At 39.2% G+C, this 26,083-nt stretch overlaps 1 protein-coding gene across 18 annotated transcripts in view; it reads right to left on the bottom strand.

Annotated features, from left to right (window-relative positions):
• DMD (dystrophin) overlaps positions 1 to 26,083 on the bottom strand; it is a 2,551,447-nt gene that overhangs the window by 315,315 nt on the left and 2,210,049 nt on the right. For all 18 annotated transcript variants that reach the window (XM_067023689.1, XM_067023685.1, XM_067023692.1 and 15 more), the window contains one exon: positions 12,788 to 12,934. In XM_067023689.1, coding sequence (XP_066879790.1) covers positions 12,788 to 12,934 — 147 coding nt within the window. The remainder of the gene's footprint in view (positions 1 to 12,787; positions 12,935 to 26,083) is intronic.

The following is a 26,083-nucleotide window of genomic DNA, read 5'->3' as shown; positions in this document are numbered from 1 at the left end:
GGATGGAATTGAGGGCATTATGTGTAAGTGAAATAACTCAGAAAGACGAATGCTGTGCTATCTCAATGATATGTGGAATCTAAAACAAACAAAACAAAAAAATGAACTCATAGATACAGAGAAAAGATGGGTGGTTTCCACAGGTGGAGGTGGGTGGGTGAAATGGGTGAAGGGCATCAAAAGGTACAAACTTTCAGTTGCAAAATAAATTAAGTTACAGGGATGTAATGTACAGCATGATGACTACAGTTAATAATACTGTACTGCAACCTACTAGAGCATGGACTTGAGGACACAGGGAGGGGGAAGGGTAAGCTGGGACAAAGTGAGAGAGTGGCATGGACATATATACACTACCAAACGTAAAATAGATAGCTAGGGGAAAGCAGCCACATAGCACAGGGAGATCAGCTTGGTGCTTTGTGACCGCCTAGAAGGGTGGGATAGGGAGGGTGGGAGGGAGACGCAAGAGGGAGGAGATATGGGAACATATGTATACGTATAGCTGATTCACTTTGTTGTAAAGCAGAAACTAACACACCATTGTAAAGCAATTATACTCCAATAAAGATGTTAAAAAAAATGGTTACTCCAAAAAAAAAGTGACCAAAAGAATGTGTATTAAGAGCCTAAGAGCCATATTGTAACGGAAAAGAATCTGAAAAAGAATAGATACATATGTATGTATAACTGAATCACTTTGCTGTACACTTGTAACTAATGCAACATTGTAAATCAACTATACTTCAGTTAAAAAAAAAGAATCTCTAGGAGGGAAAGAAAAAGATATAGTTTAAAAAAAAAAGATCCAGATCAAAAGCAGGAGGAGGGTGGAAATGTTTCAGGCCGAGGGAGCACGGGCAGGAAGAAGTCTCTAATGGACACGGAAGCTGGGGGTGTGAGACTGGCCAGGAAGGAAGGGCCTGGACCTCCCGGGGACTTATAAGCAGGGTTAGGGGGTCGAACTTCGTCCTAAGGCAAGGGAAAACCATTAGAAAGCTTTAACAGGCAGGGAGGGCTTCCCTGGTGGCGCAGTGGTTGAGAGTCCGCCTGCCGATGCAGGGGACACGGATTCGTGCCCCGGTCCGGGAAGATCCCACGTGCCGCGGAGCGGCTGGGCCCGTGAGCCATGGCCGTGGAGCTCGTGCTTCCGGAGCCTGTGCTGCTCAACGGGAGAGGCCACAACGGTGAGAGGCCCGCGTACAGGAAAAAAAAAAAAAAAAAAAGTAATTCCTTCCATCACCTAGTAGTAATGGATTGTATGAATATACCAAATAGGTTTATTCACTCACCTATTCATGCATTGGGTTGTTTCCGGTTTGAGGCTGTTGTGAATAAAGCTTCCATGAACATTTTTGCACGCACACACACACACACACACAAATACTGTACTGCATATTTGGAAGATGCTAGAAGAGTTTATTTTAGAAGTTCTCACCACAAGAAAAAAGATTTTGTAACTAGGTATGGTGATGAATGTTAACCAGACGAATTGCGGTGATCATTTCACAATAGATACACATATGAAATCATTGTGTCGTACACTTGAAATGAGTATGATTATATGTCATTTATACCTAAATTAAAATAAAGCAGGGAGAGGAAGAAAAGCTATTTTATCTCATATTCCTCCAAAGGTAATATTAAGTATATTCCATGTCATCAGAGCAGACAGATCATTAATTGTTGATAAGGGTCTAAGATATGAGTAAACCATGTTCACCACAGAGTAAAGGATGCACATTTAAGTTTTGATCAATTATTTTTCTTTTTGGAATTTTTGAAAATTATTTAAGCACTGGTAAACTTTATACATCCATAGATCTAGAAATGAATACTGTTTCTTCAGAAATAATAGTTTGGTTTCCTAATATACCCCCTATGGTATAGTTTTCCACTTATTTTAGTTTTCAACAACATTTCTGCTTCACTTCATGCCTTCAGCGATTCAAGAACTATCTACTGAATGCCTACTGTGTAAAAGATTCTGACAAGTATCAGTAGATATGGTAGTTGGGGCCCCTGCCGCCTTCATGGAGCTGACATTCAAAGTGGTGCAGATAAACTTTTAATAAACAAACACATAGCTATAGATTTTCGTTAAGTGCCACGAAGCAAGCAAACAGGATGCTGTCTGTGATAGAGAATGATAGGAAATTCTCTTTTGATGTGACTTAGTTATATGTGAACTCTGCAGTCCATTACTTCAAATGATTCATAGTTATTAAATTTACACACTGGAATTTTACTACTCTCTTTAGTTTGTTAGTCCCAAGCTTCAAGCTTTTATTTAGAATAAAAGCTACAGATGAATAGAAAAGTCACTTAGCTAACTTGTCTTTATCCTTTAGGTTTCAGCTGGAAGGCCACTTTCTCTGCATCTTCTCTCATAACACTTTCCACAATTTGTAATTATTACATGGGCATTTAAAAAATGCCTCTGTCTTCCCAGGAAACTATAACCCCCATTAGGGCAGAGAGTGCTTAGTGTTTCCACGACTGCATCCCTACTATACAGCACAGAGTCTGGCAGAGGGTAGGGACCAGAAAACTATTTATTAAATGGAAAATATTTACTGAATGCAGGAGTATTTCTGCACACTTCAGGAAGATTTTGATGATTAATTCCTCCTGCTTCTACAGATGAGATTCTCCCTTTGAATGTGTGAATGATTCAGACTCGGTTCTAAACAGGCTATTCCTGAGAGTGTGGTCTGAGATTCATATACTCATCCTACTTTAAATCTGCATTTCCTAAACTCTTAATGCAGGTGATCCCTGACAAATGAGTCAACGTAAGGAGAAAGGTATACTTTTTGCTTAAAGCTTTGAATTGTAAACGAAGAGGACATATTGTCATGTCTATCTAACTTTATAGCAAAGAAGTGGTATTGTATAGTTAGTCGTTCTGACAGACTCCACAGGCAGGCTGCCTGGGTTCAAACCCTGGCTCTCATTTACCAGCGGTGTGACCTCAGGCCAGCAATCTAACCTTTTAGTTTCTCATTCTCCTCATCTGTAAAAGGAGGATAAAAATAATATCTACCTCAAAGGGGGATTGTGAGGCTTAAAAGCATGAATACAGTACACGTAAACATGCTTAGAATAGTGAATGGCAGGCAGAAATGCTCGTTATTAATTTCAGCAATGCGCATAATACTCACTAAAAACAATTCTTCTCGAATTTATCTTGTGTGACTTCATTGGCCCAAAAAGTATGGCCCTGTATAAAAAAACCCTGTACTTCTAATACTTTCTAATTTATCATATTTTCCAACCACAGCTCTACCTCTGAAATGAATGAATATATTAACTGAAGGGAGAATTTATATCATAATGATCATTATTTTAAGGACATTACAGAATTTGTAAGAATGAAGAAATATTAAGACAACCTACAGTAACTTAAAATTCCCTTTGTGGTACTGACCTTTAAAATAGCATTTCTGAATTTCATAAGCTGGTTTCCAGTCCTACTTACAGAGTTGGCTTTAACATCCAGCTTTCCATTTGGTCTGAAAGCGGGTTATTTCTAGAGGAATGCGGAGGGAAGGAGAAGAGGTGGAGTCTTTCTGGTGGAAATGTGAGAACAGCAGCTCTTTGAATGTTGTGCATGACGTAGCCTGGGAAATGTGAGCAGCTGCTGGCTGAGTGTTTCACACGCAGCGGGAGAGTGGGAAAAGCAAAGAAGCAAACCACCAGGGCAAACAAATGCAGAAGAATGGGTGGGGCGGGGTCCGGCTGCAGTGAAGGAGGGAGGTCAGGCTGGAGGGAGAAGGACACTTAGAAGAATAAAGAACAAAGCAGTGAGAATTCTGAGGAAAGGGCAAAAGTCAGTTGCACAATAAGGGAGAAGGAAAAGGGGCATTAAGGCAAATTTAAGTACTCATAATTATATGCGTATTTCTGAAAAGAAATTAGAGAGATCAAGAGGCTAAAAGAAATACATACATACATAAAACTGCTGTTTAAACACATTTAACAGGAACACATTACATCTTTAAAAACAATAATAAAACGATTATATGTATTGCCATAGTAGCTGGCTTCAGAACTAGCAAAAAGTGTTCCTGATGAAAACATATCAGAAAGTAAGTAGTACAGAAAGAGCAAGCATTCAGGTGACCAAACTAACACTTCATAATGATTTTGGTTCACTTTATAAAATCTCTAAAAAAAATTAATATGCCTTTCATTCTAACGCATAAACGTATCTTTGACTCCCACTGGCTTCATTCTCATCTTGTACCTCATAAATTTTTTTTGGTCACACTCCCTACATCATTCATTTTTCTCCCTATGGTCCCACACATCCTGATGCCTTTAAAAAAAATAATAAAGTATGCCCTTGAAAACTAGATTATTCTTCTTTGGGGTGAGGAGGTTGGACTCTGGAACATCTGGTCTACGTTACTTTCAAGGGTACCCGGGCAACTTCAGTATCATTCCTCTTGAATAAAGTACAATTAGCTGTAAAAACATTGTAAACCACAATGACTGAGGAAAATTCCATAAGCGTGACAGTGCACTTTAACCTAAGTGTGTTCTAAGGGCTGTAACTAGCCTGGATATTTAGATTTACACATTCCTTTAAATCTTTAAAGGGACTTGTTCACTTCTGTTTTTTGGTTTTTTTTTTTCAAACAGAGATGAGGGTCAGCATCAATGATTGTTCTCTCTTTACTGAAAAGATGTTTTCCTAGAACTCAATTGTCCCTTTTTTCATGGGTCATTCTATTCCTAATGTCAACAAATCCTTCCGTGACCCAACCTTTTCTAAAGCTAACACATTCTTCTTGCCTCTTTGTACTTTTCATTTCCTTTACCTTCAACTTTAAAAAACTCCTGCCAACGGGCACATCAAACTCGATGTTATAGTTGAAATCTTTTTACAAGAGCTACCTACAGTTTAGAATGTGTTAGAATAATTTTTCCTACAATATTTTTGGATAGTGGCTTTCAGTCTTTTCAAGCCTGTGGATCCCATATTAACTTTCCAAGACTTAGAGGATCCCCACATAATAAAAGTATTACTTAGTAACTGTTAACTGTGAAAAAGTGACCGACCGATAAAAATCTGTATGAGTTTAGTAACCACACCTGCAGTTACTTATTTATGAAAAATACTGGTATATGGGCAAGACAGTTTTGTATTCTAGCTACAGACAATGCTTCATGCAAAAATATATTTCTACACCTCTCCGTAAAACTCTGTGACCCACAGTTTGGGAACGAATCTTTTATACGTGGTCACAGACCAACAGCATCTCCTGGGAGCTTGACAGAAATGCAGAATCACAGATTTCAGCCAATACCTACTGAGTCTTGGCGGGTATTTTAACAAGCTCTGCAGGCGACTCATCCATGCTAGGTTTTGAGATTTACCTTCTAGATCAGTACTATCCAACAGAAATATAAGAAGAGCTGCATACGCTATTTTAAATTTTCTAGTAGACATATTGAAAAAGTAAAAAAGAAACTCTGTCGGTTGTTTTACTTGAAGCTACAGGCTCACTTGGTTCATTTTCAATAGAAATATCTAACTTTGAATAATCAAAAAAAAGAAATGGGTGAGATTAATTATAATGATATATTCTACTTAACCAAATACATCAAAATATTATCACCTCAACATATAATCAATACAAAAATATTAATGAGATGGTTTACATTCCTTTTTTTCGGTACTAAGTCTTTGAAACCTGATGTGTATATTACACTTACAACACACTTCAATTTGGACTGGCTACATTCAAGGACTCAGTATCTACATCTAGATCATGTGTCTCGAAATACAGTTAACTATAAATTCATATTTACATTATCTTTATTATATTCATCCATATTTACATTTTGGATTGATAGTTATAAATTCATATGGTGTCACTAGGAATCTACTAAAAGTTCCCTTCACCCTTTTCTTTCTGCCTCAAAGATGAGTGCTTCGGTCGCCACCTTCTTGTAGCACGGTAACACTCCTCTGACACAGAATTTTCTGCATGACATTATGCTTATTTTCCACGGTGTAACTCTAAAGTTCTCCAAGTGTCTTGCAGAAGTCATATATATATTTAACCTTTTGAACCTAGCTGTACCCAGCAAGTGTTTAATGTAGAATAATGGTTCTCAAAGTGTGGGCCCTGGACCAGCAGCAGCCTCGCCTGGGAGCTTGTTAGAAATGCAGAATCTCAGGTCCCATCCCAGACCTACTGAATCAGAAACTCTACGAGTGGGGCCCATACACAGTGATCATACAGTGATCTGTGTTTTAATAAGGCTTCCAAGTGATTCTGAGGCTCACTAATATTTGAGAACCACTGATGCAGGAAAACATTTCCTTTGAGAATGGCCACAGGCTTATTTTCTTCTGAGTTCTGTGATCTAACCACAAGCAGAATCATTTTTGGTCTTAGTAAAGAAAAGTCAAGGAAGGGCGTGCTGAGGAGACATCGGCAGAACCAACCCTCAGCAAAACTGAAGTGAAGAAAGTTGGCTGTCCTCTCCTCACCCTCAGTTGGCAATGGGTCCACATTACTTGTAGGAGCAGACTGCCGAGCTCACCTACACTTCCTGCCTAGAAGGGACCCCATAAACCACAACGTAAAATGATTAGCCAAAGATCCTTAAAGAAAAAAAAAAAAAGAACATAAAGAAAATGTTCAAAATCCATCAACACATTTAAAGGATCAAATCATGTACTCAACGATGATAAGGACAAACATACATACATATCGGGTTGGCCAAAAAGTTCATTCGGGTTGTTCTGTACAATGTTACGAAAACCCGAAAACCCGAACGAACTTTTTGGCCAACCGATAGCTAAATCGAAGCCTGCTTCAAAAACCTATCTCACCCAAGTAAACAACATAAACTTCTCTGTTGGAACTTTTGATTTTTTTCAATTAAAAATCTTGTTTAGTTTTTTTAAAAAATGAAGCCACGCAAATATTTTTGTTGGCCAGCTAAATATGATGCCATGTCCTTCCACGAATCTTGCTAATCTTATTACATAGACCAAACTCCCAGTCAGAAATTATTGAAGAATTTGTAAACCAGAGATCTGAAAAGGTACTACTTTTATAGTCTTAGTGTCGCAATAGCTCATATATATATACGTGTATATACATATATATATATATATATACACACACACACACATATATATATATATATATTTGTTTATAAGATAGAGAAAGGGAGGGAGGGTGGGCCATTATGGAAGTAAGGAAAGAAAATTCATCTATAAAACTTTGCTTAAAGGCTTCCCTGGTGGCGCACTGGTTAAGAATCTGCCTGCCAATTAAGGGAACATGGGTTCGGGCCTTGGGCTGCGAAGATCCCACATGCCGCGGAGCAACTAAGCCAGGGCGCTACAACTACTGAGCCTGTGCTCTAGATCCCATACGCCACAACTACTGAAGCCTACGCGCCTAGAGCCCGAGCTCCACAACAAGAGAAGCCAGTGCAACGAGAAGCCTGTGCACTGCAACGAAGAGCAGCCCCCACTCGCCACAACTAGAGAAAGCCCAAGCACAGCAACAAAGACTCAACGCAGCCAAAAATAAATAAATACATTCATAAAAAGCAAACAAACAAACAAAAAAACTTTGCTTAAGATGGTGTAAGCAGCGAAGGGAGTTTTGGTCACTATGCCCTTGGACCAGATAGGACAATTACAATGTCTGCTTGCTACACAGTAGATGCTTAATCAGTGCTGACTGAATGAAAGAAGGAAAGAATGAAAGAAGGAATGGAACTGTATAGAAGATGAGGGTCTACATCCCTGTGACAGAAAGTTACCACAGAGATGTGACGATGGAATATATAACTGCCCGCATGACCTTGGAAGAATCTTAGGAAACCTTTAAAAACACACAATTCATGACGCTGTCCTTAAACATATTTAAAGAACGTCATGCATGGAAATGTCTTCATATTTAATATTTTCCAAGTGATTATATTTCATACATCCTACAGTCAACGAAGCATTTACATTTTATATTAAAGTGTATTTGCAGCTTCTGTTGCTAATTCATGGGTTTACTCATGATGCAGAGAAATTCCGAGGGGTAGAACATTCCTTAGGAGTACTTGCCTATAGTACTTGTGTTTGGTGACTAAAGAGCACAACTGTGGCACTAAAAGCGTGTGCAATGCTTCAAAATTAGAAGGGTTTATCATCAGTTTTTCTTCCCATTTGGTTTCAATACCCATTTCTACGGGATCAGGTAGTAACATTGGTTCCACTTTAAGAGCTAATTCATGAAAATCACTTTTGGTTGATTTCAGTACAATTGCTGAGTTATAAAGACAAGGAGGAATATAATGCTGTATAATTTTATATTTGAAATGACAGGTGTGATTTTAAGGGGTACAGTGAACTGGGCTCATTAATCCATTGGTTTGTAAAGGAAACTTTCAAAGTTGATATCCCTGAGAATTGTTTAAAAAAGAAGTGAAGCATGGAAAAAAAAAGTGAAGTATTGTGTTGCCCAAAATAGCTTTGAAGTATGACTCTGTTAAGTCCAAACTTCATAGGACTGTGAGAAGAGTCAACAAAAAGGGTAGGGAGTTGCAGTTCACAACTGATTCAGATCGTGACTGGCACCTAGAAGCCGTGTGACTGTCATTGTGTCACTTATCGTCTCTGTAAGTCTCAGTTTCCTTACTTGTACAAGGGAACAGTGATACTATGTAATCATAATACATAATCATAATGTTCTGAGGATTAAGTGAGGTAATGTACATGAAAACTCTTTGTAACTACAAGGAATGATGGTTTCCCTTGTCAAAAACACACTGTCCGATGGTCTCACAGAAACATCCACACCAACGTGTCTACTGTGAGGGAGAAAATAGGATTTTATCCCCACAGAGTTTCAAATGGGCAAATCAATGTCTCTATGCTTCTATTCGTGGATTCAATATAAATCCAGAACTCCCTATACGTTCTATTTCTATGTACAGATACTCTGTGACTGGGTCACAGAGTAAGTGTAAGACTGGGTCTTACACTGCTATTGATGTTCATATCTATGTGGTTTATGTGTTCCTATCATTTTTTAACATCTTTATTAGAGTATAATTGCTTTACAATGGTGTGTTAGTTTCTGCTTTACAACAAAGTGCATCAGTTATACATATACATATACATATGTTCCCATATCCCCTCCCTCTTGCGTCTCCCTCCCTCCCACCCTCCCTATCCCACCCCCCTAGGTGGTCACAAAGCAATGAGCTGATCTCCCTGTGCTATGCAGCTGCTTCCCACTAGCTATCTATTTTACATTTGGTAGTGTATATATGTCCACGCCACTCTCTCACTTCGTCACAGCTTACCCTTTCCCCTCCCCATATCCTCGAGTCCATGCTCTAGTAGGTCTGCATCTTTATTCCCCCCGCCCCAAAAAACGTCCTATCATTGTGAGAGATATTACACACAGCTAAAAAACCAGCATGCCTTTCTTAAGTAAAAATTAATGGATCATGTAACTAAACCCAGGATATTCTGATATCAAGTAGACATAGCCTAGCAGTATGTCACTCTACTTCTTCTGTTACACTATTTGCTCAAATGTAAGACTTTTTTCTTCGGCTTATATCTGCCTTCCCACTACCCCAACTCTCCATTCTTGGTTTTTCTTTGTCTTATCAGACACAGAAGCAAAGATGAACTCAAACTTTTGTCATGATTTTAGTTAAATGACATAGCACCGTAAGTGAATGAGTTCTTTATTTTCATAGAAACAGGATGCCATAATAATGGTGGGCTCACACTCCCCTCCACAGAAGCTGGGTAATGCTTTTGTCTCACATACAGTCTTCTAAATGTAAAAGGTTCTCAACGGAATGTATGAGTTGCTCTTCCAGTAATGGGGATAAAGTTGTTTGATATGAACCTCACTTCTTGCTTTGTTCACTTTCTGAACAAGGACTCACATTTATAATATAGCAGAGTGGTTAGAATTCTGGTCAAAAAAAAAAAATGGAATCAACTTGACTCAGTTATGTGCAACCCCAAACCTTGTATTTATCAGCTTTCTGCTAAAAAAAAAAAAAAAAAAACAAAACACTTTTAAAGCCTATTCTTAAGGTCACGTTCAAAAATAGCAACGTGTGAAATGTGCCACAATAAGAGCATATGCCGCAAAGTGAATTATTTAATATGAGAAGGCTGTGTTATATGTGTGTTGGGGATGAGGGGTTGAAAAGTTAGAATTATACTGATAGAAGGAGGAACATAATCCCAGCAAGTCATGTTTGTATCACGAAGAGGAAGCAACTCCATTGATTCTAAACTAAATTTTGTCATATGTGTACCTCCCCCAGATATCCACATACACAATCATAGGACTGAACTGGCTGTGACCTAAGACGAAATGCATTATCTCGTTTTACAAACGAGGAAATCGAAGCTGGGAGACGTCCAACGGCTTTCCCAAGATAACATGGTCAAATAATAGCTGGGCTTCAGTTTGAAGTTAGGTATTCCACTATTCACTCCTACACTCTTTTTACGACATCACACTATATTCTTTCATGTACTTCCCTGTATTTATAACCAAGTCCTTATTCATTTTAAAGAATGGATACAAATTAAGCTATTCATATTTTCTTATACTTTACATTTAAATAATAGCGCAACTATGATGGATCACTTAGCATTGATTTTTTAAAAACTTTTCCTATCATATTTTTATCTCATTTGTAAATTTACATGCCACTGTCACAGATTTATATATCACATTCTGAAAGCAAATGTGGCATTCAGCTCACTAAAAGAAATTTTAAGATAATAGTTCAAGAGTGCTTGAATGGAACGAATGTGTCCATTGGTTTTCCTTGGACATTTATTACTTTCCTTATTTATGTTCAAATTGAGAAACATACTAAAGATGAAACTGATAAGATTTTAATAGTACTTAACCACTACGGAGCAAATAGACATAGAAATGCATGTAATCTCTTAAATATACTGCCTTGCTTTAGTCAATGCCACTTATAACAATCTATCATACATGTATTTCAAGACTATCCATCACAACAAAAATTGAATTATATGAGATCTCAAGAGGTCTTGAGTTTGGAACTTGTTTTTATTAAAGATCTAGCAATTCTTTAACAGGACTTTCAGTCACACCCCTAAATGGACTGCCAATAGAAAAGTAATCTGGTTTACCATTTTTTTTTCTTACTGAAACACTGAAAACAAATATTTTTATTTTAGTACACACATATAAAATATAATATATTCATCTCAATACATACCCATTATAATAATGTTTACTTAAAGAGTACTGTAATGTACAAAAAGCCCATTTTATAATGTTAAGGGAGGGACTTCCCTGGTGGCGCAGTGGTTGAGAATCTGCCTGCCAACGCAGGGGACATGGGTTCGAGCCCTGGTCCGGGAAGATCCCACATGCTGCGGAGCAACTAAGCCCCTGCGCCACAACCGCTGAGCCTGTGCTCTAGAGCCCACGAGCCACAACTACTGAGCTCACGTGCCACATCTACTGAAGCCTGCGCGCCCAGAGCCCATGCTGCACAAGAGAAGCCACCGCAACGAAAAAGTCCGCGCGCAGCAACAAAGACCCAACGCAGCCAAAAATAAATGAATGTGTATAAAAATATTAAGGGAAAATTACAAAATGCAAGATAATATCTACAATTACAAAACTTAAAAATGATATCTGCAATTTAAAACGGACTGGAAGTAAAATGTAAACATGTAAGTCGCGGAATCTGGAAAACAAATATTTTTAAACCTAGTTTCCTCTTTCCTCTCTGTCCCCAGAAGCATACTCTGTGCATCTTATGAAACCAGAAAAAGAGAGAAACAATCCCTTAATTCCATGGTCAAAGCAGTTTTAAGGTTTGGGGGTATAACAGTGCCCTTCACACATGGAATATATAGACACACCTATTCCACCATTACATTTTCTGAGTTCTTACTGTGAGCCAGGTACTGTACCAATAACTCTACCTGAGTTAGTTCCTTTAATATTACAGCAAGCATGCTGGAGACGAGGAAATGAACAATCAAAGAGGTCAAGTGACTGCAAGTAAGTCTGATTCCAAAACCTGTATGCTATAATGATAACAATTATAACTGCAATAACACCAAGAACTAGAATTCACACAGTGCTAACCATGTGGCTAGTACTTTACTAAGCATTTCCCGTGTATTTTGACTTACTCGTCCTGATGATAGACAAATGTTTTAGAAACATTTAACATCCCCACGTTCTTCAGATGAAACACTGAGGCACAGGAAAGTTAAATAACCTGCCAGAGGTCCCACAGCCAGTAAGTGTGACCTTGAGCACACCTACATTTCCTTTATTTAGTATGCAAACCTATGAAAAACGTCACTGTGTGGGTTTGTGATAGGATGATCTTTCTTTAAAAGATTTAGAATGTGTCTTATCATTGACTCTTGTTTAAATTAGGATTCCAAAAGGAAAGAGGTGTTAAGAATCCAAGCAATGATAGTGCAAAGTAATTGCATGCCAGTAATTTAGTTCTTCCAGCATGATTCAGCGTTATTTTCCACGTTTACTGCAAGATATAGTAAAGTCTAACTCTAAGCCATTAAAAAATGAATATTAATAGGCTTGAAGACATACACATAGGGAATTATTAAATAATACAAAATGTCCTACACTCACAAAATATTATCATGAGTATCACATGAAGAAATTATTTTTACTGTTCCTTACAAACAAGCTTTATCTGTATATTGTCTTACTGACAGAAGGAACCGTAACGCTTATAATATGCCTACCTGCAGAAGCTTCCACCTGCTGTTCAGGTCTTCCAGAGTGCTGAGGTTATATGGTGACAGCTGAACGCCCAACGTGGTGAGCTGGCGAGCAAGGTCATTGATGTGGTTTACATTCTCTTTGAGAGGTGCAATTTCTCCTCGAAGTGCCTGTGTGACATAGTCAAGGGCAAAATGGAAGATAAGAACATTTAAAGCAAAAAAAAAAAAAACAACCAAAAAACCAGGCACATGGGAACTACAAAGTATCGTATTTTGTTGGAGGTGTCGGCAACGTTTGCTCTATTATAGTGGTATTATGACAATGAAGATTTGTTAATGGGTGGATAACTAATATCGAGCACTTCCTAGGTGCCTAATCCTGTGATGAGCTCTGTCCAAATATAATCTGATTTTATTCCTACACAAAAACACTATGAGGTTGGTAGTTGGAGAAATCTCATTTTATCCATGAGAAAACGACATTGCAGAGGTTAAACCTTGCCCAAGGCCCCACCGGTCAAACTTGAGGAACCAGGCTTACATACTAAGGTTTGTCTGCCTCCACAGTGAATATTGTTAACAATTATATTACCTTTCCAAAGAAATTCTGGATTGGCAAAGTAACAGGAAAAATACAATGCTGCTAGACTCTAAATTCTACTCATCTCACAACCAAAGATGGATGCCTTCTTTTTTAACAGTAAAAGATGTACTCAATCATAAAATATTACATTCCTACTTTGTACCAACTACATAATAAATCGATTCATTTAGAGATTAGGGTATTTTGTCAAATCCTAAGAACGACTTCCAGGTCTCCTGGCATTTTAGTCCTTGTAGTAATGACTGACGAAGGCTCCCATGGGGCTTCTCAGCTGTCTCTGAAGCACTACAGCAGGATTCTGGGATGCAATGCATCATGACAATCTGTCGAGCAGAAGAGCCCTATGCAGATACGGGGAGGATATTACCATGCATCATATCTACCCTATTGAGATGACATTTATGGATCCTTAACGTGATGCATGATGTCCCAGTGTTCCAATGAGCAATTTCTAAGGGACGAATTCCCTCACTTCGGAGAACAGTTTGTGTAATACAATGTCTGTGCACAAGGACGGCATCACTTACTTGGCTATACGCGCTGTTTTGCCTTGCTTGACCTGGGCAGGTGTTATTTTTGTGGTTCACTTTGTTGATAAAACCACTGTTTACACTGACTTCATCTATAACCTTCCAGTTCCTTCTGACTCCAAAAGACAGGAACCAGTATGTACATTCTAAATAAGAATGGCATTATCCTCTCAAGTCAAACTGAATATCTCATCACTAAAATGCGGTATCGTATGGAGTATAAGACTCTTATATAGTTCTTAGATAATACAGGACATTGTGACAATCACTCTGTTGAACTTACAATTTTTTAAAATGTGGTCAATAAAAATATTATATTAAAGAATCATGGGGTTCCTTCTGGGAGTGATAAAAATATTCTGGAATTAGACAGTAGTGGTGGTGGCACAGCTCTGTGACTATACTATACACCACTGAATTATACACTTTAAAAGGATGCATTTTATGGTATGTGAATTATATATCAAAAAAAGAAAGAAAAACAAAAGAAACTATTCTCAGTGACCACACAGATGTGAAAAAATCATATCAGATGTTTTTATCTTTATTCGATTTCATGTCAGTGGAATGTCACAGGAATCATTCTGAAACTAAGAAAGTTTTTATAGGAATTGACAGTAAATATTATTCCATTTCCTTATAAATAAATACATGGATTAAAAGAATCATAGTAGGACTTCCCTGGTGGTGCAGTGGTTAATAATCCACCTGCCAATGCAGGGGACATGGGTTCAAGCCCTGGTCTGGGAAGATCCCACAAGCCACGGAGCAACTAAGCCCGTGCACCACAACTACTGAGCCTGCCCTCTGGAGCCCACGAGCCACAACTACTGAGCCTGCATGCCACAACTACTGAGCCCGCGAGCCACAACTACTGCACCTGCGTACCTCAAGCCCGTGCTCTGCAACAAGAGAAGGCACCGCAACAATAAGCCCGCGCACCGCAAGGAAGAGGAGCCCCCGCTCGCCGCAACTAGAGAAAGCCCGTGCGCAGCAATGAAGACCCAATGCAGCCAAAAATCAATAAATCAATAAATAAATTAAATGAAAAAAGAATCATAGTAAGTGCCCATGGAGAGAGGCAGTTAAACTCCATAAACGTGAATTCATATCTCTAAAAGGAAATGATCCATAATCACTCTGTTTTGCATAATAGAAAGGTTAGAAAACAGATTTCTTAAATGTCATTTGGGGAAACCTGGACAAGAACAATGATTACAAAAGCGGAACCATTGTCTTCTGGGTAACAACATGCGTTTCTAGTAACCACAAGTAAATATCACATGAGTGGGAACTTTAAGTAGGAACCATCGCAGAGATGGCAGGATAGCCAGGCAGAATCTGACAATAGTGCAGATTAACCCTGTACACTAATCACTGCCTTCACTAGTGAGGCTCTCAGCTGTCAAGTTCAGTATCCATGTCAGTTAAGTCATATCTAGATTTCAGCTCCCCTTGGATTACATAATGTACATGGTTCAAGGGTCTCTTATTAGAGTATTTTGGTTTTCACTTTGTTCCCCAAAGTCCTGGACACAGATTTTTAATCCTGCATCAATGTTTTGGAGGATGAAGGAGATTAAAAAATAAGTTCCAGCATTCATGATTAATCACAACACTCAGTCTCCTATCCCCTCTCCCCCCTCCCTTCCCCCTCCCTCCTAGCCCCCCCCCACCCCCGCCCCCACACGTGCACGCACACACACACTGTCATGGGATTGTGTGGCTTCTGGGTTTTTTTTTGCTTGTATCTACCAATTACAGTAGAAGTTCCCTTAACTGATCTCCACTTAAGACTCGTCAGATTAGCCAGAGTCTTCATATGTCTGGGAAACATACTGACCGGTGCCTCTAACAACCTCTAAATAAGATGTTAGAGATACCTGTCAGTATGCATGGCGTTCAGCTCTCATTCGTTGATTTGTCAATGTGTGTACGTTCTCATACCTGCTTTTGCCAATTAGTATTGCAATTACATAATTTAATGAAAGATTTCCTAAACCAAAGAAATTTAAGTCTAAGGAGAAAATAAGTTACTATTTCTATAAAAATATGGTTAAATATTCTGGAAAATTGCTTTAAAAGAAAAAGAAGTATTACTGAGTTGGGTGTGGACGAGGCAACTGTAAAAGATTAGGAAAACAACCTGAAAATTTTAGAAGGATTCTGTATTCAGAATGCTTCTCATGTTTCCCAGTGGACTCTGTCTGCATTAAGGAAACCTGAACTGGAAATCAAAACGTCTGTGTTATCAGTGTGATTTATGGAGAACTCTAATCAGAGAGTTTACACTCAAAGAAAAAAACCTTCACACAACATTAAGATATTAGTGACTATTTTAACATAGAATAAAATGTTTAAGACATATTTTTTTTTACGATTCCCTAATTTAAGTGACTCTTTCAATTAACTGTTAAACTCTGGGTCCTAACTGAGTTGGAACAGAGAGCAACTATTTTAAATTTTGACTACTACGATTTTACTACCACTGCTACTGCTACTACTGTTATTATTAAGGGAGAAAAGCCATATGTTCTGTTTAATCTGAATGCCTAAGTCTCTGTTAAGATAAACGGAAGCTTTGATTAGGGGGAGGTCAGTTGCTAAAGAGGGTTTGGTGCAGAGGCTCACTCCGGGGCGATAACTGTGATGGGCCTGAGGAGAAGGAAGAAGGTTAGCCGGCTAGAGTTCATCGTGGGGGCACTAAGCACCTGAGAATGGAGGAAAGCAGAGAGCTGACGGTGGAAAAGAGGAGGAAGAGAAATGACAAAGTGAGACAGTGGCGTGGACATATACACACTACCAAACGTAAAACGGATGGCTAGTGGGAAGCAGCCGCATAGCACAGGGGGATCGGCTCGGTGCTTTGTGACCACCTAGAGGGGTGGGATAGGGAGGGTGGGAGACGCAAGAGGGAAGAGATATGGGAACCTGTGTATATGTAAAACTGATTCACTTTGTTGTAAAGCAGAAACTAACACACCATTGTAAAGCAATTATGCTCCAATAAAGATGTTAAAAAAAAAAAAAAAAAAGAGGAGGCAGGAGAGTGTTTAAGTCAGTCTTCACTTTGACATGTGACCTAGGTTCTGGTGGCAGCTCCATACCACCGGAGGATGTCTCACTGCTGTAAATTGTCAATGCCTAGAAGTGTACATAACAAGAAGCATGGTACCCTAAACACTGAGTCACAGGACATACTATGCGAAGAGTGAATACAGGTACCATCTCATTGAAGTGGATGTAACATTGCGTTTGACTGTATTTCAAATATTAGCATTTCTAATACTGCTAATTTAATTATTAATGCACATAGACATTTACATTTAAATTATTAAACACTAAACATAAAATGTCAAAAACTAAGGCTGACTCTGAACAATATGATGTGCTATTTATATTTAAATACTACCAGAATTTCATTAGATTTTATTCTAGTTTGGAAGCGATAACTGAGAAAACATTCAAGGGAGCCATTATACTCTGGGTTTTCTTTGAATCACTTAAACATCTGGAATATGTTCACCATGAAAGAGCAAACCAAGTCTAATTTTATTATGACTAGTTTCATGCAGGCAGAATTTTCACTTCATTAAATGCTGTCTGATTATAAATATAAAAGTACTGATTTAGAATGATAATAAGTCTAATATGTCAAGTTTTCCTTTTTTATGATGTTTAATTGCTTGTCAGAACTTTGCTTCGATCTTTATGTAAAGATTTGTTCAAATATAGATTCAGAAGCTCAGTCATCAACCATTTTGCAACAAAAGGAAGGAACTGTCTATTAACAAGGGAACATTATTTCTGAGGGAGCAATTTTGACTTGATAGTTAAGGACTATTCTGCAAGGCACAGAAGGTCAATTTGGAGCACTGGAAAACGTTAAGTTGAGGCACTTTGACTTTGGGGCCCTCTGTGAAGTAGGAAGCAACAGACCTGGCATATAATCAGTATGCAATGAATATTCATTGTGTGAAAACATGAATTAAGGGTAAGTGGGAACATCTGAATTAGTTGTGAGAGAGACTGTGAGAAGAAACGAAACGTGGCGAGGTTGCCAAACAGTGTTGAGGGCTCATTTGAGGCTGAAGACCCCAATTTTTTAGCAGAACCGATCTGTCCAATCTTCTCTTTCTCCGACAGTGCTCCATGTAAGCATGGAGAAAACAGCTGAACCAAGTTTGGGATTCTGTCAGATGGTTGTGGCACAAATTCCTAGGGACAAGAGAGTTTAAATTTTAGCCAGAATGTGATTGCAAAACACAGCTAAACTGGATTCAGAGGGAAGTAAAGCAAGATGAGGCTTGTAGATGAGGCTTGTAGATGGAGAGAAAGTAAAGGGGTCAATGGTGGAGGTTCAGGACAATCCAAGAAAGGCCATAGCAAGATGAGCTCTACAAGCAAGCACGAAGGAGAGGAGACTCTAGGATGCTTGAATTAGCTCTGCCATTTAGGAGTTTATTTATAAATTGTGTGATGTGATATATATGTATCACAGTTATATGTATATATATCTGATATATATATATACCACTTTATTTATATATTAATGGCGCTCCTGAGAATCTGAAACTCTTCCCTTCTTAACGATATCAAACACTGTTCCTGAAATCTTAACCTGCTACTTTGTAGAGGTCCTATCTCACTTACCAGGAATTCAAAATTAGTCTGATCTGACAATGAAATGTCATTCTAGGGCTATATACACTGGGGCAGAGAAATTTATGTTACAAATACTATCTAAGAAGCGAAGTAGGGGCTAACTGCATTTGTCTCTACAATGAAACCTTGCTGAACAAAACTGTGAACCAAAAGCCCTAAAAAAACAGCCTAAAAAGAGTAAGTGTTAGGAGAAGTCCCAGGATTCTTCACGCTGGGTTAGTAGCTGAGGGGGAGGAAATGGAAATCATGTCCTGCAAATCCAGGTCTTTGGTTCTGGTACTGAGGCTTCTACATGTGGCTCAGGGAAGGCTTCACAGAACTCAGTTACCCAGAATTGGGGGTAGATACAGCCCAGCTATGGTCTGCAGCTTCTGCATTTCTGGATGGATGTATCATCCTGATGGGAGTGAATGGCCACCACTGGAACCAAAAGAGTCAAGGACCATATCCTGCTTTGCCCAGAAGCTCAAAGCCCTCGGACCAATAACAAAGAACCACAGAGGAGATGTAGGCAAGGCTTTCATGAAATGCATCAGGCTTGGAGACTTCCATTGTTATCTCCTATTCTTGACTCTTTAGGCTGGTTGGCTTCCCACCTGGTATAGCGCCCAGGATGTAGGTCCAGCTTTTGTCTCAGATACTGACTGCCTTCGGGAAGCAGAGTCTGAGCGCTTTTAAGAGAAGAGTGAGAGAAGCAAGAGGTCAGGGCAGAAAAACTAAGTAAGGATGTGGTCTCAGGTGGAAAATAGCATCAACCTGGTGCCATAGGAAGCTCTGGTGCACAAAATATACCATAAAATGTCCCACCTTAAGACAAAGAGGTTTGTCCTCTTCTATCCAATGTCCATCGGTTACTGGCCACTAGCTTCCCCCCTGGCAGTCTTAGAGGAGAAGGGCTGGTATGAGGTCCCAGGCAAGGGGCCTTCCTTTAGGCTGAGGAAGGTTTTCTGGAAAAGGGTGTAACTATGAGTCCTTATCAGCCAGCACTCAGAGGTGCTGTGTGATGAGTGTGCCGACCGAGTAGAGGAATCTGGATGGGGTGCAAACGGCACCCACTCCACAGACTATCGTCATCCAGTTCCCCAACTTCCTTTTACCCTTGGACTTTGGGTGTCACGTACTTTTTTTGTTTTTTTGCAGGAGACTTCTTTTTTATTTTTTTGCAAGAGACTTTTTAAGTGAATTCTCACTGCTAACATTATGAGGCTATCCCCATTGACGTGCAACAAAACTGAGACAGTCCACCCTTTCCGTAAGTTCTGCCAAATACGAAGGGATTGTGTGGAGCTAAGACACAGGGGGTGGTTTGCAGCCTGAGTGAGGACTTCCCTCTGCTGTTAGGATCACTTTTGCCTCTGGTAGAGACATTCTTGACAATAAATTATGCCACTGAAACATGTATTCTTTTTTAATAGAGATGCGACTGCACTGCATTCCAGCATCAGTTTTTACTGTGGCAGCCTGCGGGCAAAATATTATGCTGTTTTTTTTTTTTTTTCACTGTCTTCCTTTTGCGTTCTGTTTTCAGGGCAATTCTTGTACGTGTTCATATCTGGGCATGATCACTTTGGACAAGCAAACTGAATACGGACATAAATAATGAAGCAGGGCTTCCCTGGTGGCGCAGTGGTTGAGAGTCCGCCTGCCGACGCAGGGGACACGGGTTCGTGCCCCGGTCTGGGAAGATCCCACGTGCCGCGGAGCGGCTGGGCCCGTGAGCCACAACTACTGAGCCTGCGCATCTGGAGCCTGTGCTCCGCAACAAGAGTGGCCGCGATACTGAGGCCCGCGCACCGCGATCAAGAGTGGCCCCCGCTCGCCGCAACTGGAGAAAGCCCACGCACAGAAACGAAGACCCAACACAGCCAAAAATAAATTAATAAATTAATAAATTTAAAAAATAATAATAATAATGAAGCAGATTCAGAACTAATGACCTAGATGTAGCATAATCAGGATGACTTGGGGTAGGTTAAATTTAAAAAAAAAAAAAAAAGGTTTTAGGAAAACAATATGAAGTTTGTAGGCATGAAAAAATCTAGCACTTTTATTTTCCAAGCAATTATCAGTAATTATTTTAACTATGGTTTCCCCTCAGAGTCATCCCACTTCCAAACTTGTGGCACTAAAAGAAGAGCAATTAACTGCTGCATTTTTTTCCATAAGGAATCCTCATGTTTTTATGAAAAATGATCTCTAGTTTCTCTTCATATTATTGGAAAAGAGTGTGCACCCAAATACAAAAGCATAAATTCTTTTTTAACATCTTCTCACTTGCATCTATCATAATTCTTCATCTTTCGGGACATGGCTTCACTATGAAGCTTATAACTCCAATGCTCCTGAAGGCTGAATTATATAGCTTAACCCCACTTACAGTGTCTGTTTTCTTTTTTATGCATGTTCATTTTGCCTTCACAAATATAACTTGAAAATGAGAAACAGAACGGAACTGATCACAAAGGAAAGGTTTTTGCCTATAAGAACAAGTTGTACACATTTGAGTTATTTTAATTTCCTTGGAAACTACTTTCTATAATCCTAACTCTGGTCGCTAATTATTTCTTTTTTATAGAAAAATGAAGCAAATAAACCAAACCAAAACAAAAACAGTTCAAGCTTTCCATAGCTTTCTAATGACACAATTAAAACAAATAAAAAAGGTAGCTCATGAGTGCTTTACAGAGGCTAAAAGCAAAATACGTACAATTAAAATAAAAAGGTCTCTAATGACTATAAATAAATCATTTAAGCTGACCACATTCTTAGGCTGCTAAGGCAACAGAAGAAATGCCAATATTTTCTTTCTGAGAAATTTTAATTATATGTGACAAAACATCAGGCAAAATGGCAGTTAATGAAATCTATTTACTTATTTAAAAATAAGTAATAATCCATAAACCATTAAAAACATCAACCACAAGGACACTGATAGTCAGATTCAGGAGTTATTTTAGATTAAGTTTTACATTTAACAGTTTTTTGGAATTTGCAAACGTTTCTGTCAGTCTAAAATGTTCATGGTCTGTGCCCACATTTGCCACCACCAGTGCCCTGGCAAAGAGATGCGGTCTTGCTCTCACCTTTCCCTTCATGGCTCAAAACATCTGTCTAAGGCAGTGACTCTCAAACAACAGCATGCATCATAATCACATGGAGGGCTTGTTAACACAGAGACTGCTGGGTCCCAGTCGAGCATTTGCGATTCAGTAGATCCAGGGTGGGCCTGAGAATCTGGCACTTTTAACAAGCACTTAGAAGATGCTGCATCCCTAGAACCCCCCAAACTTATTCTCGACTTTGCATGCTCTTCTCTCAGCCTGGAGTTTTCCTTTGGCACCCTCTGCCTAGCTGACTTGTATCCTGCTACTCAGATCTCAGTTCCTGTGACCATGAAAGACAGCCCATCCCTGGCTGCCCTATCTGAAGAAAGGTCCCCCGATTCTTCTCACTCTCAGAACCTTATTTTCCTTCTTAGCACTGATCGCAATTTGTACGTGCATGCTTATTTGCCTATTTATTTATTTTTTATTTTATTTTTTGTGGTACGCGGGCCTGTCACTGTTGTGGCCTCTCCCGTTGCGGAGCGCAGGCTCCGGACGCGCACGCTCAGCGGCCGTGGCTCACGGGCCCAGCCGCTCCGCGGCACGCGGGATCCTCCCGGACCGGGACACGAACCCGCGTCCCCTGCATCGGCAGGCGGGCTCTCAACCACTGCGCCACCAGGGAAGCCCCAGGGAAGCCCCTTATTTGCCTATTTATTAATTCATTATCTGTCCCTTCACAAGACCCTAACCTTTATTAAGGCAATTCGATATTATTTTTTTCACTAGGGTATGCCTGTACCTAGTACATGATAATCCCTCAATACATTTCATTAAAGAATAAACAGTCAAGAGAATTAGGCACTAATACTTTAGATCAACAGCTATTCTCGAATTGCTTCATAAACACAGTTTCCTACAGAAATCCGATGCCGAGTTCCTAAGTGAAAGAAGAGAAACCTGCTTATTTCCTTCAGATTCTGTATCTGAATTCTTTGGATCTATTACTTGATTTATGTTGGAGCATACACTAATTTCTGAAGTATCTCTAACGCTCTGGGCAGGAATGTAACTTTCAAGTTTTTGGTACTAACCAGGGGGTTTTTATAAAAATGAAGCAAGTGGGAAAAAAAGGGGGAGTAATCTATTTAAGGAAAATATGTTCTTTTGGTAGTGATACACGTGGTGTAGCCTTCTGCAGGGCATTTTGGCAAGACTGAATAAAAGCTTTAAAAATACTCATACAGGAAAAGATGAGAAGGCTACACAGCGGGGTCTCCATTTGCAAGTATATAGTGGCCTGGCCAAGGAGACAAGGGGACTGAACTCCAACCTGGGCTCCACTACCGAACTGGTGAACTCTGGCACAGGGCTGGAGATCTCCTCGATGAAAGAGGTACCTTTTTCTACTTTGCCCAAAAAGGCACTTGTAGGGAATGAGATTATAGATGCTGAAGGTGAGATTACGGATGATCTCTGTTTCCCTCTCTCTCTCTATTTCTCTCTCTCTCTCTCTCTCTCTCTCTCTCTCATTTCTGGGGTTTTCCACTAAAGAAAAAGTTTATTTACAAATATTTTTCACGCATTTCTTCCTGTGTAAAAAGGGGAGTGTAACATGGACACACCCGGGCTGTTGCAAAGACGAACGAGAAGGTTGGGTCTGTTTCTCCTTCTTTTACTCCACTTGCAACCAATTAAGCATTGTGTCCCACAATGTGGGGAATACCAAGTCACACGAGCCCTGTTGAGTCTAACTCAGGGAGACTTGGCAAAGCAGAGGGTTATAAATTCATCCAAGAGAAAGCCACAGACTAAGATTGACTCAAATCCTTTCTCGGGTAGCTGAGTCTTTGGCACCAACTTCTAATATCACCCTGGGGTAAATCTGTCTTTCCTCACTCGTCTATCATGTAGCTTTGTAAGGGCTCCTTGAACTAGACATTGGGATGTAGGTACATGAAACATAAAGGAAGAAGCAGCATGGTGGGAGGAGGAAAGCTATTTGTTCAGAGCTTGAACAAATGGCAAGAGGTAGGGAAGCTTAATGTCTTTGGGGAGGTGCAAATAGTCTTTAATAAGTTGAAGCACGAGGTACAGGGCAGTTCTGGAAGACAAAGCATGGGCGTGTTCTTCGAGCAAGACTGTGGTGGGTTTGAATGAGCTGAGCTTTGCAGCACAGTGACGAAGGTTTTTGCAAAGGGGAATGGCATACTGTCAACAATCCTTTTTGTTAGAGTTTAATCACTACTCACTTGAAAACACTTGTTTTATATGCACTATGTACTATGTATACATCTACTATGCACTGGGAAAACGGAACTCTCAATGGGTTCACAATCATTGGTGGAGAGAGACAATTTAGTGGGTTATTAAAAAACAATGTAATCATGCTATGAGAAGTTGTGGCGCAGGGCTTGAAAAGTGCAAAGAAGGCACGCTCAACTGGAAAATTTCAAGTCGAGGAGTGAGTGTAAGCTAGTGGCCATTTCAGAAAGGAGAACAATTGACGATGAGCGTTCGGAGATTCAGGCACGAAGTAACAGTTGCTAGCAACAGGGTGGTGGCAAATAGGAGCAGGTTATCTGTAAAATAATTTTTAAAGGAAGAAAGCATTTTGCCCTGTGCTTTTATAGATATTTACTTACTCATTCCAAAAAATATATTACTGAGTACCCATTATATGCCAGGGAATGTTCCAAGCACTAGGCATAAAGCAGTGCACAAAATAGACCAAGTTCCTAAGATCCCACAGCTTAACTCTAAAGAACATAATTTCATTTAAATGATGACTGTTATTATAAAGGTTTATAAGGAAACAAATTCCAAGCCAAAATCTGTGCAAAGCTATAAAATGCAACATTTTTGACCCAGAAAATGGAGGACAGGGTATCGTGTTGTATATAGCAGTTCCCACGAGATTCTTTTTTTCCTTTAAAACAAATTAGGCTACCTCTGCTTTCAGGAATAATAATTAATAGAGGAATCTAGGGTTGTGAATTACCTATGCAATATACTACACCCAGTTTGCTTTATACTGCACACATTTATTTTACTTCTATGGGGAAGGTACTCACTACTGAAACAAAATGGATTTTTGCTCATTTGAGTTTTCATTCAATATCTTGTTATCAACTTAGAAATACTAAAGCAGAACTGAATCAGAGATGAAAATAAATTTTCTAAGAGCCGAGACAGAAATAATTAAATGGAAGAGGGCTGAAAATGATTGTAAAATGCTCTTCTATAATTTTTTAGTTTTACTTTCAGATTATTGTAGCTCCTGAATTTAATGAATGTTTTTAGTTTTTCCAAAATGTCTTTCTTTCTTACAAATGGAACAACAAAGAAGAAAATATTCCACTTAATGTCAAATGAAATGAACTAAAATGGATTTTCTTCATTAAAATCTATGCAACAGCATGTTTAAAAATTAGATTGATAAATTTTTTATAATGGTTCATCTTCATTTCCTCGTATTCCTAGGCTGAAAAGAAAGTCTTATGTATTTACTTCTAAGCGATGTTTCGCCTCCAGACATATTAGCGGTTATTATTTTTACCTCAACATATGTGTGTGTGTGTGTGTGTGTGAGTGTGAAAGACCTAGCTACTTAAGTGGAGCCAAGAGTTTACCTTGTGCTTCATTTTTCTCACCATACTTTGAGAAGTTTACTTTCAAGATAGTCCTCTGATTTCTCTGATCACATCTTCAGGTAAGATCTAAATTCATATCCTGTTATGTTCTGTTAGGACAACTGCTATCATGATAATGTCCACCTAAGTACATGTGAATGATGAATAAATTACTATGGACACAAATCTGTCTAAGTGTCAAGCTGTTAAATCAATGGACTCAAACGTTAGTTCAAAAAAAAATTAAGTCACTGGCCAAATCTACCTTTAAAAAAAGTGATTAGTATTCAACAAAGATACCAGATTTTTTTAAAAAATTTCTTTTTGCTCATAATTTCTTTCTTTCTTTCACATCTTTATTGGAGTATAACTGCTTTACAATGTTGTGTTAGTTTCTGCTTTATAACAAAGTGAAACAGCTGTATGTATATATATATATCCCCATATCCCCTCCCTCTTGCGTCTCCTTCCCACCTTCCCCCTATCCCACCCCTCTAGGTGGTCACAAAGCACTGAGCTCATCTCCCCATGCGATGCAGCTGCTTCCCACTAGCTATCTATTTTACATTTGGCTTCCCGCTAGCTATCTATTTTACATTTGGTAGTGTTTATATGTCCATGCTACTCTCTCACTTTGTCCCGGCTTACCCTACCCCCTCCCCGTGTCCTCAAGTCTACTCTCTACGTCTGCCTCTTTATTCCTGTCCTGCCCCTAGGTTCTTCAGAACCGTTTTTTTTTTAAGATTCCATATATATGTGTTAGCATACGGTATTTGTTTTTCTCTTTCTGATTTACTTCACACTGTATGACAGACTCTAGGTCCATCCACCTCACTACAAAT

The sequence above is a fragment of the Kogia breviceps genome, chromosome X, assembly GCF_026419965.1.
Source record: "Kogia breviceps isolate mKogBre1 chromosome X, mKogBre1 haplotype 1, whole genome shotgun sequence".
Classification (NCBI taxonomy): Eukaryota; Metazoa; Chordata; class Mammalia; order Artiodactyla; family Physeteridae; genus Kogia; species Kogia breviceps.
The sequence above is the reverse complement of the archived record's forward strand: the minus strand, read 5'-3'. Positions and strand labels throughout refer to the sequence as shown.